The sequence below is a fragment of the Hakea prostrata genome, chromosome 1, assembly GCF_041222555.1.
Source record: "Hakea prostrata isolate BN-2017 chromosome 1, UWA_Hpros_2, whole genome shotgun sequence".
NCBI lineage: Eukaryota > Viridiplantae > Streptophyta > Magnoliopsida > Proteales > Proteaceae > Hakea > Hakea prostrata.
In genome coordinates, this window is record NC_142600.1 from 62,088,100 (window position 1) to 62,100,320 (window position 12,221).

The following is a 12,221-nucleotide window of genomic DNA, read 5'->3' on the forward strand; positions in this document are numbered from 1 at the left end:
AATTAGGGTAGACACCAAATTTAAGCCCAAAATGACTTAAAATACTCCCCCAAATGGGAGATTGAAATTTGTATTTCGGTTGAAATTTTGGCAAATTTCAATGGTTTGTTAGAGGGCAAACTGAAGAAATTTGCCGAAATTTGGCACATTGGTATGAAGTGAAACTTTTTTATTTTTTTAAAATTTTTTATAAAGATAAATAAGAAATTCGTTACCAAAGGAAAGAATGGGGAGAGGGAAGATATAGAGAGTTCATAGGGCTAACCCAGCTAGAAACAAAGAGCAAAGGTCCATAAAAGGCATGTAATCTAGCAATAAGGAAGAGGCAAAGACCCCCACTAGGGAGAAGATAAATTGGAAGAGGCCTAGTGTTTTTCTGTTCATTTTTCTTCTTTTTCCTGGGAGACTTGAAGTCTACAATGAAGTCTCTGTCCAGTTGGTAACACCTTCTGCAGATGCGAGTACTTTTCCTACATCTATCGCAATCACCATCCCAATTGGAGGCATATGGAGTGGGGGGTTTTGGATCCTGAAGCATCTTCACCAGCAACTTTCTCCCATCAGGTTGAAGGGTTCGGAAAATTAGGGACAATTTGCCTGCAATGGAGGGGTGGTGGAGGGGAGGGGATGGGGGAGCTAGGATTAGAGAAAGGCTTGGTCAAGCTTTTAAGAAAGTAGGTGGTTCCTAGCTCGGGAGCAAATTAACATGGGAAGAGGTGGAAGGGGATGGAGAGGGTGGATAGGGAGGGGGGGGGGATTGAGCAATTGACCCTGTATACTTAATTCTAATGTTGGAGAAGTTTATTATTCTAAGTGACAAAAAGACATTTGAACTTTGAATACTTTATTTTTTGTAATTTTTTTTCCTTCATTCGTTTGCTTCTAAAGATTTGAGATGGATGATTGACTAAATTTCTACGAAACAATGAAATGGTTTGGTTTTTATTACAGTATTGATTCTCAACTAGTTGCCAACTTTATTTGTAAAGCACAAATTAGGTTCATTTTGAAGGGTGACAAGGAAATGGTTAATGGTGGGAGGAGCATAAGCCACACTATTAAAAATTTTCAATTGAGTAACAAATATTTATCTTTAAACTGCTAAAAACGCAATTGAGAATAACCCTTTTATAGTGCATTTATTTTATTTTATTTTATTTTTTGGGTTTGCCTACCCCGGTTTATTAACCGATGGTTTGACCCGCGTCGCACACCTGGCTGTGGCGGGTGAGTCTCCCAGCGGGGATTTTTTGCATCCATAAGGATTCGATACCAGAACCTTGCTTAAGCGAACCAAGCTGCTTACCACTTGGACCAACCCCGTTGGTTATAGTGCATTTTTTACCTTAGTCAAATTACGACAATTTTTTATTATTTTTATTTTTATAATATATAATATATTCCATAAGTAGGTAAAATACTCTTCTTTATACAACCCTTAAATTTTATCAGACTTCATTTCGTTAAAAGCAAAATGCTTATCTTGACATGGGGTACTATGAGTCCAGCAATGGTGATCTTTATATTCTTATATTTTTAGTCATTATTAAATATAAAGTAAACAAAAGTTCATCAAAATAGAAATGAGGGATAATTACGGTTGCGCCTAGTACTATAGCATAATTACTACTTTATCTTTTATATTCTTAAAAATTACTCAACGAGTCTTAGACTTTGACTGTAATTATTGATGTCCCCTGCCATTAAACTCGACTAGTTAAGTGATGATGTGACATCTTTAATCTATTAAAAAATAACTCTAAAATTTTGTATTAAATTATATTATTATCCTTACTAGTTAGGAAAAAATTAACATTCTCTTATCAAATCAAAATAAACAAAAAAGAAGCTCTTTTTCTTCTCTCACCCATTAAAAAAATAGAAAGAAACAGAGTGAAATAAAAACATATTTCTTCCTCTTCCTCTTAACTAATCCACCCACTCCTTACCCTCCTTGCATGAAAAAATATCTGTTTCACAAAAAAGATAAAGAAAAAAGAAAGACAAAATAGAAGGCAATAGGAAATTTTTTTTCTTCCGATAGAAAGGCAATAGGAAAATGTTAACTCTACCAAAAAAAATAGGAAAATGTTAACTTTATAGCATTTTTTTTCTTTTCAATTTGTCCTTTTTTTTTAGTTTCCTTATTTACTTTCTAATTCAACTTTATTAATTTTAACAAGTTCTTACTTCCAATAAGTTGTAATTGAATCTGGTTTGTATTAAGTTATCGTGAGGGGAACGAAGAGATTGTTAATTATAATTTTTATTTACTCACTTTCAAATTTAACGCTATAAATTTTAAGAACTTCTCATTTTTAGTTGTTCTAATTCCTTGTATTAAGCTTCATCTTCTTCTCTTTGTTACTTTGTTGTTTGTTTTTTTTTTTTCTTATTAAAAGAGCTCATCTACTTTCATCTCAATGGGATTCGACTTTTTTGGAATTTACAATCACAAGAATTAAAGGGTAAAATTGGTATTTCATATGTATTTGTTTAAAATATTATTTCTTAATTCCTAATTCTTGAAAGACAAAATAGACATTAGAAATCTGGTCGTAACAGTCACTTAATACCATTTCTAGTGAGGGTATAATAATAATTTCATAAAAGACAACAATAATTAATTAATTATCCTAATGAAAGTAACATTTTGATTAAACGATATTTTTATTTTTAATTTTTAGCTAAATAACAATGTCCACATCATATAAAACATATTTTTTTAAGGACAAAAGAACATATAAAACAGAATTGTTATAAGATCAATAGGGTTTGCAAATCCATACTTTTATCCTTTAATGAAAAGATAAGAAGATTCATACTTATCCATTTTAATTAATAAATTGACAATTAAAAAGAGCAATGCAATATGACACTTCCAGAATCCTCCTCAGAACCTAACGGAGGAATCCGAATCGACAGTGGGTCCTACATTGGATTTTGGCGTGAACCACGATAATAGCAACACGAGTTTCTTTCTTCCACGTGTGAAGCCAAAATTCCCATATTTATTTATTTATTTATTTTTTAATGTCTTATTAACGTGAATACATTTTTTGAAAATCTGAAAAAAGGTTAACGGTAAAGAAAGGGGAAGGAAGAAGTTAGAACCTGAACCGACAACGCTCTAACTTCACGCACGCCTTCCTGAAAGGAATAAAATTGCTCAAAACTGTCTAAATCTCTTGAAATTCATTGCCATGTTTCTCCTGACTGTATTCGCTAATGGATTCGTTACCTTCTCCATCGTCTCATAAGCGGCGTTCGGATTTTGGTGCTTCGGTAAATGGTGATCAACATTACCGTAGCAATCATTCTGATTCGTCCGTAAGCAACCGCAAAAATGTAGATAATCAGGTTTTTTTTTGTTCTTCTCAATTGATATGTTTGTTCAATTATATTTTGTTTGTTTAGGTTGTTGAATTTGTTTGTTGGGATAAGAACCGCGGTTTTCTTGTTTTCTTGGGAATTCCGTTTATTTTCCTTTCTGATTAGCGGCTGATCTTTTATTTTGAGATAACTTTTTGGCTTGTCACTATGAAAAAAATGAGGCATTATCTTAGTCTTCTGTCTTGATCCGTGTGAAAATCATTGTTTTGCAGTATGTTTCGATGCAGTCTGCCGTGAGAAGTGAAGAGTATCGGCAACTCTTTCATCTTCCACCGGATGAAGTAAGTGCTCGTTAGACTTCTAGAGTTACAGAATTGTGACTCTTGCCTCCCATTTTCAATTTTCAATTATTATTATGGTAATGGAAGAAAACTGTATCTATTTTTTTCGGAATGGTTGAGGAGAAACCTCAATCCTTTAAATGAATAATGTTGAATTGCTGAATGAATTTTTATATTGCAGAGAAAAATAATTTTTTTTTTTAAATTTATTTATTTGAAGTTGAACATACTTCTTGCTTTCTTTTGATGGTCCTTTGTTGTTTAGTCAGGCTTATGAAAGTTACTTTTTCTGTGTATGTGTGTACGTCTCCTCCTCCATCATCTTCCTAGTCTGATATCTTTACTTCAAATAATTCTCTTTTGTGGGAAAAAGAGGATATGTTTCTTTTGTTTCTTCGTGGGGACACTATACTTTAATTCTTAAAGAATTTTTGAAAATTAGATGACGGGAACTACGTTGGTTCAATAGTTCCTGTTTTAAATTTGTATTTTTACTTCTTGGAAATTGGGACTCATTTCATTCAGCAGTCTCCTGTTCATTGGCAGCTTTTGCCCCTTGCAGCTAAACTCACAAAATTCTAAGATTGGACCTTGGCCTCTCTGTCTACTTACTATTGTGTTCTTAGGAGCATTTTAGGCATTAGTAGGCCTATTAAGAATATGATTACACCAACGGAAATGTCTTGTTCTTAGAATTTGGCTTGTGTTTTCAGGGTTGGGTGGGTTTTGATGGTTCACTTGTTTTTATATGGTATCTTTTTTGCGTTTTATCATATAACATTTTATATAAGTACTTCAAATAAATAAGATGGATAGGTTATTCAGTTTAATTAGCAGCTGAGCATTGAGCAATTTGATGCGTATGATGTAAGACAAAACATCACATGATTGGGAGACTGTAGACAGATGCCAGATGAACTGAGTTAAATTTTTATAACAAATTTTAGTAATTAAGGAATACATCTAGATACTGTTAAGGTGAAGATCAATTGTTGACCTGGAACTGAATCTGAACGATGAAATGGTGGTGTGATTCCAGGCTGCAATTTGAATGCAGGTTTTAGTTCACATGGAAAATATAATTGAGCCAGACTGTCAAATCCTTAACATAATTTCCAACCTTTTCAACTAGTTCAGTAATTGCATTAAATGCTTCTTATTATTCATTCATTGCTGAGATTTTAAAGGTTCAAAGGCTACTAACTTTGATGTAGAATCACCATGCTGATATCTATGTACCTCCTTCGCTAGAAAAGTGACATGTACATTTTTGTTGCTCATGCATGTGGTTGCAATGGATTCTGTTGTGTCAGTTTCAGATTGTGTCACTTGTGAAGATCTAAGCATAACACAAGAAATGACTCGAATTTGGCATGAAATTAACATGTAAAATTGTCCAACCCAAATATAACATGGAAAACTGTTTGTTAATCTTAACGCTGCATGAGTGGCATGGCACAACTACTTACTTTATCCATCATCCTCAGGTTGAGAGGAAGTGTTTTATATAAAATGACAAAAAAAGTGAAAAATCAGACATGGACATTTCAACATGAGACCAATTCCTTTTATATTTCTATTTTTGTCTTCTCTGTTCCAAGTCAATTTAGGTGTTGACCTGAGTTGAAGTATCCAAAAACTACAACTTGAATTCAGATTTAAGGGATTGTGCTTGTGTCGGGTATTACCAGTAAGAGGTTCATGTATTTTATGTTGATATTGTTTACTTCTGTTCCTGGTTTTGAGTGTCATGTTATTCTACTTGAAGGAAGACTGGGGAAGGATGCTATAAAATGATAGAATGGTGGATCTATTGATTTGTTCCCTCAGGAAGAAAAAGTTTTTCATTTTAGTCTACTTCTTGGTGATGTGATGCTAATAAGAAGATCCTCATCTCCTGATTTGTTTTCCTTCTCTACAGGTCCTTGTTCAAGACTTTAACTGTGCTCTCCAAGAGAATTTCCTTCTTCAGGTGAACCTTGCCCTATTTTTCTGCATGGCAGATGGCTGGTTTGGCTCAGTTTTGGTTTCCTGAATTGGTTTAGGTCTCAGTTATGAGCGAGACCAAAATTAAACCGTTAAGATTCTTAAGAAACAGTGATTTTGATTCATCTTATTTCAGTTTTCCGATATCGGGTAATATATCTATATATATATATATATATATCCCCAGGTTTGACCCATAGCGAAATCCAGCATTTATGACTTTAGTGAAGAATGATTTGATGATGATATCTTGATTTACCTTGTCCAAGTCATACAAGTAAAAACCATGAATAGGAAAATTAATTTTATTCATGTTGAATATACTAGTTATGCTACACGTGCAGATGCAAGTAGGGCTTGGTTTCATTGTAAATTATACTAGTTGAAAGTGCAATTGAGAGATTTACTAGATAAAAGTAAAACCAAATTTAAATATCATGATGTAAACCCAATTTTAGGGTTAGGGTTTCTTGGATGAATTCCCTAAAATTGAGGGTTTGCCTAGAATCTTTTAGACTAATAGATGATGTTAAGGTAACTTGGGCACCTAATGGTAAGATTATGGGAAGATGGGAAGAAGGTTAAGGTATTATTAAATTCCCGTGGAGATACTTTGGATCATTATGGTAGGGTAAGAATTATCTCAAATTAATATGGGGTGAAAAGGATCAATCTAAAATTAAGGTGGAAAACTCAGTAATCACAAATCGAACGGGTTGGGATAAATTGGGAAAAAGGGAAAATTAGAATTTTATCAAATCAAGATGGTAGTGATCTAGTGGTATCTAGACTCACCTTGGGATGATCAGGGAAGCCTGGTGTTGGGGTACAGGAGGGTTTGGGATAAACATTTTGGATGAAACAACTGATAAAGAGAATTTTAAGGCTTTAGGAATGGATCTTGAATAGGGTTTTGAAGATCTTGGGAAATCTTTAAATTCTTTCTTCTCTTTCTTTTCTCTTCTCTTTTTCTTCTTCTTCTTCTTCTTCTTCTTCTTCTTCTTTTTTTCTTCCTGTTTTTCTGATGTGCTGCAAGTCAGATAAGGGAGGGAAGGTGCCGCAGGGTATTTGGGGGGGGGGGATGGGGTATGGTCCAAGAAGGATCAGAGGGCTGGGACTGGTTCTAAGGTCTCTACAGGGGTGGGGGGAGGGGAAACTAGCGGCTACGATTGAAGGGGGTGGGTTTTCCTAGCTAGTGCAAGAGAGAGAAGGGGAAGAGCGGGGCTGTGATGGGTTTGGGGGTGTGCATACTACTTGGAGGTTGCTGGAAGTTGAAGAAGCCTGCTGGGTGACTGAAGAATAGCTGCTGCAGTTGAATCAAGACTCCAAGAAACTCCTGTGGCCTTCCCAGGAGAACTGAACCTGTTTCCCACAAGTAATCTTTAATCTTTATTCAATGTAAACTGTTTTACATAGAAAAGACTCGCCTATTCATAGCGTTACATCAAGAAAGAAAGAATTTAACTCCAGTTGGAAGACTTGACTTGGACCCAACTAGGACTTAGAAACTAACTCAACTAGGGTTTCCTTCACAAGTTAGGTGTTAGGATACCCTTTACAAATCAATAACAACCACATAAAATAAAGAACTCATCTTTAAATAAAGGATTGACATAAGAGATGTCGTTTCTAGTCTATCTCTTTCTATTTATATATATGGAAAGTGAATAAATCATCATATAATAATCGAGAAATTGCAATAGTGGAATTGGGATATGGATGGAATATAATGAAATAGGGCCACTTTGAGGTTCCCTATGAAATGAGGCATGGAACGGAGCGACTACGAAGAAGTTCCGGGAGTTACGAAGGAAGCTTCGGGTTCATATTGGTCGTGGGTTGAGAACGGGAATTGTGACCTAATTATCTATAAAGAATCCTACTTAAAGGAAAGACTCCTTATGACACAAGAACCCAATCACCAACTCAAACTAAGACTTCAAGACATGATTGGATTCTGAAAATTAAAACAAAAAATTTGCAATTAAAATTCAGCAGCTAATTAGGGCTAAAAATTTACCAAGTTGCCCCTTTTTAGGGTTTGGCCAGCCCTAGGTGTGCCACTTGGGTGGGTATTGCCTATTGGGGCCCACAAACAGGGTTTTGGCTAGGGGGTGGCCCTTGTTCACATCATATCACCATGTGCCATAGTGTCAATTTTTTTTCTTTGTCACCTGTAGAAGAGTTTTATGGAGCAAGACAGTTAACAATTAAGTATATTGAAGAAATTCTCCAAATATTAGGTCCTTCTTATGGAGGTCCATGGTTGATGGGCTTGCTAATAGGGAAGGGCTCAAGAAGAGGAAGATTCTAGCTGATCCATCACAGCACATGTAGAGAAAAGGTGGAAACCATTGACCATATTTTATTTTAATACATTGTCCTCTAACCCAAGCTTCCTTGTTTGGGTGTGGCGTAAATCCCTAACAGCCCCCTTGTAGGAGCCATGAGAAGCATTAGGGCAGCAGCCATCTTCCGATGACCCCAGTAAAGGTGCGCACCACCTAGGGGTATTTTTCGTCATTTTCTGAGTACCATCCAATTATATTTATAGTCTTTTGTTTATTTAATTACAAATTGTAATTAGTTAAGTTGAGTAGGAGTTTAAGTTAGAATAGAAGTTTTAATGTCCTTTTGGAATTCTATCAGGAGTCTCTTTATATGGAAATAAATTCAAGGCCATGAGTTGTAACAAATCAGTTTTGAATTAATGAAATTGTTGAGAATTTAGAGCCAAGGAGGATTGAATGGGTTGAGGTGGGGTTTCCCAGGAGGAAACCCCGCCGCAGCCCTTGTGTGGGTATGTTCTTCATTCATTCAACATTCAAAGCAGCGCCACAGCAGTAATTCTCTCCTCTTCTTCAAAATACAGCAAGCAAGTATTATTTCCCAGCCCCAAACCCAAGCCCTAAGCCTTCCCTAGCCCTCTCTCTATTCTCTCTTCAATTGAGATAATAGAGACTTGCTCCCACTCAAGCATACTTGAGTGAAACTGAATCTTTGAACCTCCTCCCCTTTGGATGGAGACCCAACTCTCTCCTCCATTTTTGCCCAGTGTGATTTTACCTACTCTTCATTGAAGGAATGGTTCATGGCGTCCAGCACGTAGTGCCCCCACCCTCTTTAATTCTGTTCTAATATAGAATGTTAGGGGCCTCAACTCCCTTACCCAGCAGGCGAATGTCAAAACCTTCCTTTTCTTCTCCTAAGCCTTTCTCTGTATACTCCTTGAGACCTATATTCAGTGTGACAATGCTTGCTAGATTGATTTTGAAATCGGTCCCTCTTGGTCCGTCCTTCCTAACTACTACCACTCACTCAGAATTTCTCTTAGATCCCCCCCCCCAAATTCCAAATCTTGCCAGCTTCTCCTCTTCTCAAATGCTTTATCTTTATCTTTGTCTCCCCTTTTCTCTTGTTTATACTTTCAATTGCTCTTTCTCCCATCTCCCCTCTGGCAAGATTTCACCTCTCTCTTCTCCTTTGACAATTCCCTGGGGCCTTGATGGTGCTTTTGATGTGTTTAGATCCAACCTCGAAAAGATCAATGGTTGTTCCCACGACCAAAATGCTATTGATGCCTTCTATTGTTGTATTGAGGACAATATGGTGATGGATCACTACATTGGTTTGGTCTTCTCCTTACCATAAGTATTGCTTAGGCTCTGTGTGCATTGCTTTTAAACCTGACCAACTCTTTGTTAATGAAGCCTGGCTCCCCCTCTTTTCCTTTCTATATATACCACTTTCCTTTCCCTTATTCTCTTTGATCAATCCCCTTGCCACCTTCACGCTGTACCCTCTCCTCCTTTGGTCCCAAGCCTTTTAGATTCTTTGAAATGGGGACCTCTAACCTGTCCTGCCTTTCTATAGTTTAGGAGGTTTGGGCCAAGCTGGTCCATTGCTATCCCTTACCCCTGGAGACTTTGTCTTTCCAAAGCTGCTCTTAAAACTTGGAACTCCTCCACATTTGGGAACATCTCCCCCCTTGTCTCCTTTTGTCAATCGAACCCTCTTGACCCTTCCCTTATTTGAGAAGAAAAATCCATCTTGGATGAGCTTGTTTCATCTAGCTCCTAAGAGCCTAAGAGGAGAGTTCTCTTTGTCAAAAGTCTAGAATAAAGAGCTTCAGCTTGGTGATTCAAATTCTTCCTTAGGTCCTTCTTCCCTTGCTTGTTTAAAGCTTGCCACAACGAAAACTCTATCCCACCCTTCCCTCTTTTGGTGAAGTTTGGATCCATAATACAGATAGCATTGAGCGGGAATTGGTTTCCTTTTTCTCCTTGTTTCTTGCTCTTCTACCTCCCCCCCCGGCTCCCTCCCCCCCTCAATCTCATTGATAAATTTGTCGCTGACTCTCTCATCTACTCTCTCCATGTCATCAATCCCATCCAATGCTGAGATTCTATGTTCCATCAACTCCCACAAGGTTAACCGCACTCCAGGCTTGATGGCTATAGTATAGGCTTTTTGAAAGCCTCTTGGAATTCATCAATGCTGTTTGCAGTTTTTTCCTCAACCCTTCCTAGCTCTCCACTGTCAACCAAGCCTTCCTTGCCTCATCAAAAGGAATCCTAGTGCTTCTTCTCTTGGGGATTTATGTCCCATCTCTCTCTACAACCTTCTTTATAAATTCGTTGCCAAAATACTTGCTAACCACATCTGTCTTATCATATCCTCCCTTGTTAGTGGAAACCAGTCTACCTTCATCTCATGTAGAAGCATTGCTGACAATCCTCCTTTGTATTTAAATTTTTTGGGGCTTTAATCACACTCCTCCATGGCTCTTATGAAGATTGATCTCCATAAAGCTTTTGATTCCCTCTAATGGGATTTCATCCTCAAAACCCTATCTTAAATGGGTTTCCCCCACCATTATCCATTGGGTTGAAATTTACATTTCTCCATCATCACTAATCCGCTCTCTTGTTGGTATCCGCCAAGTTTTTCCCCTCCCCCCTTCCTCTTCTCCCTAATCCTTGAAGTCCTTCTCAGAATCATCTAGTCCAAAACTTATCAACCTTATCCCCCATTCTTGAATGTAAATGTTTTAAAATCACCCACTTTGCCTTTGCAGATGATCTTATGATATTGTCCAAAGCCTCCCACTACATCTCTTCAATCGTCTACACTCTCTCTTTGGGCTTCAAGTTAACCTAGAGAAATTCCTCTTGTTCCTAACTTGTGTCTTTTATTCTGCCAAAGCTTCCCTCCTTCATCTCATTGGCTACACTCTTGGTTCCCTTCCAATCTCCTATCTTGGGCTCCCCCTGATCCTTGACAAGCTCACTAACCACCATTGTGGGCCGATGTGTCACAAAATCTACAAAAAACTCTTAACTCTGGAAAGGTGCGGGTAAGGGTTGTATTGATCAAGTCCGTTGTTCAGTCATCACATCTCAATTGGTTTGGCATCTACTCTATACCCAAAACCATAGTTTGAGCCATGGAATCCCACTTTTGTGCCCTCCTTTAGAAAGGTTAAGAATCCTCCCACTTTCTCCGTCCTATTACCTAGGCCTCTATTTGTCTCTCCAAATATGACGAAGGCTTTGGGTTTCATAGGATCCAAGAATCTTGTATAGAAAATATCCATCAAGCACAACTCCCTCTAGGTCATCTGGGTGTACTTTTACCTCCTGAGATTTGACTCCATTTGAATGGCCTCCCCTCCTTTAAAGGAAACTTCTCCTCAGGCCTTTGCCATTTCTACTATGGCTGCAGATGGGACCTCAATCACCTTTTGGCTTGACCCATGGCTCCCTTTTGGCCTCTGGTACAACCTCTTGGGTCCTTGCCAAGTTTATGCATCTTGCATTCCAAAATACCCCATGCTTCTTTATTTCATCTCTGGGATTCTTGGATCCCACTCTCCCCTTCCCTCGAGCCTCATTTAAGTCTAGTTTAACCTCCCCCCTGCACTCTCTCCCTTGAGATTGAACCATCTGACTCCCCTCCCTCACTGAATCCTTCACTACCTCCTCTGCTTGGAACCTTACCTGAATACCTGTTTACCTAGTCACCAAGTTACATAGTTTCATTTAGTCTGGTTTAATCACATCCCCCCAACCACTCCTTTATTGTTTGGTGAGCCTTCACTTTAGCCTCCCACCCTCTCATCCATCAATACCTTTTAGCTAGCCCCAATTGTTTTCTTTGTTGGAATGGCCCTGAAGATTTAAACAATCTCTTCTTTTTCTGCCCCTTCTTGTATTCAGTTTTGTGGAAAGCCATTGTCTCTATTTGGCCCTGCTTTAGGCGCTCCTCTAGGTTTCATAGCGATTGGTCTTGGTTTTTGAGATCTTTTCTTGGTATCTCTATTTGGGATTTGGTAAGTAAGTTGGTGCTCGGTGCTATGATCTCTCACTTATAGTGGGAATGGAACCTTAGGAGATGGATGTTCATATCCAGATCTCTTGAGTTTTGACTCAATTTGGATAGACATGTAGTTTGATGTTTTATCTAGGCTTCATATGCTCCTTCACCCTTGTCACGGATATCCCAAGGAACCGATTGATTGTTGTTACTTGGGGTCTTGGCTCTTCTTTTTTGCCGTCTAGT

The 12,221-nt window shown here is 37.7% G+C and overlaps 1 protein-coding gene across 2 annotated transcripts in view; it reads left to right on the plus strand.

Annotated features, from left to right (window-relative positions):
• The first annotated feature begins 3,077 nt into the window (after positions 1–3,077).
• Positions 3,078–12,221, plus strand: part of LOC149029322 (protein VASCULAR ASSOCIATED DEATH 1, chloroplastic-like) — a 98,029-nt gene continuing 88,885 nt past the window's right edge. For both annotated transcript variants that reach the window (XM_089141520.1, XM_089141517.1), the window contains exons 1-3: positions 3,078–3,360; positions 3,606–3,674; positions 5,596–5,646. In XM_089141520.1, the coding sequence (XP_088997646.1) occupies positions 3,229–3,360; positions 3,606–3,674; positions 5,596–5,646 (252 nt within the window). In that variant the 5' untranslated portion in view covers positions 3,078–3,228. The remainder of the gene's footprint in view (positions 3,361–3,605; positions 3,675–5,595; positions 5,647–12,221) is intronic.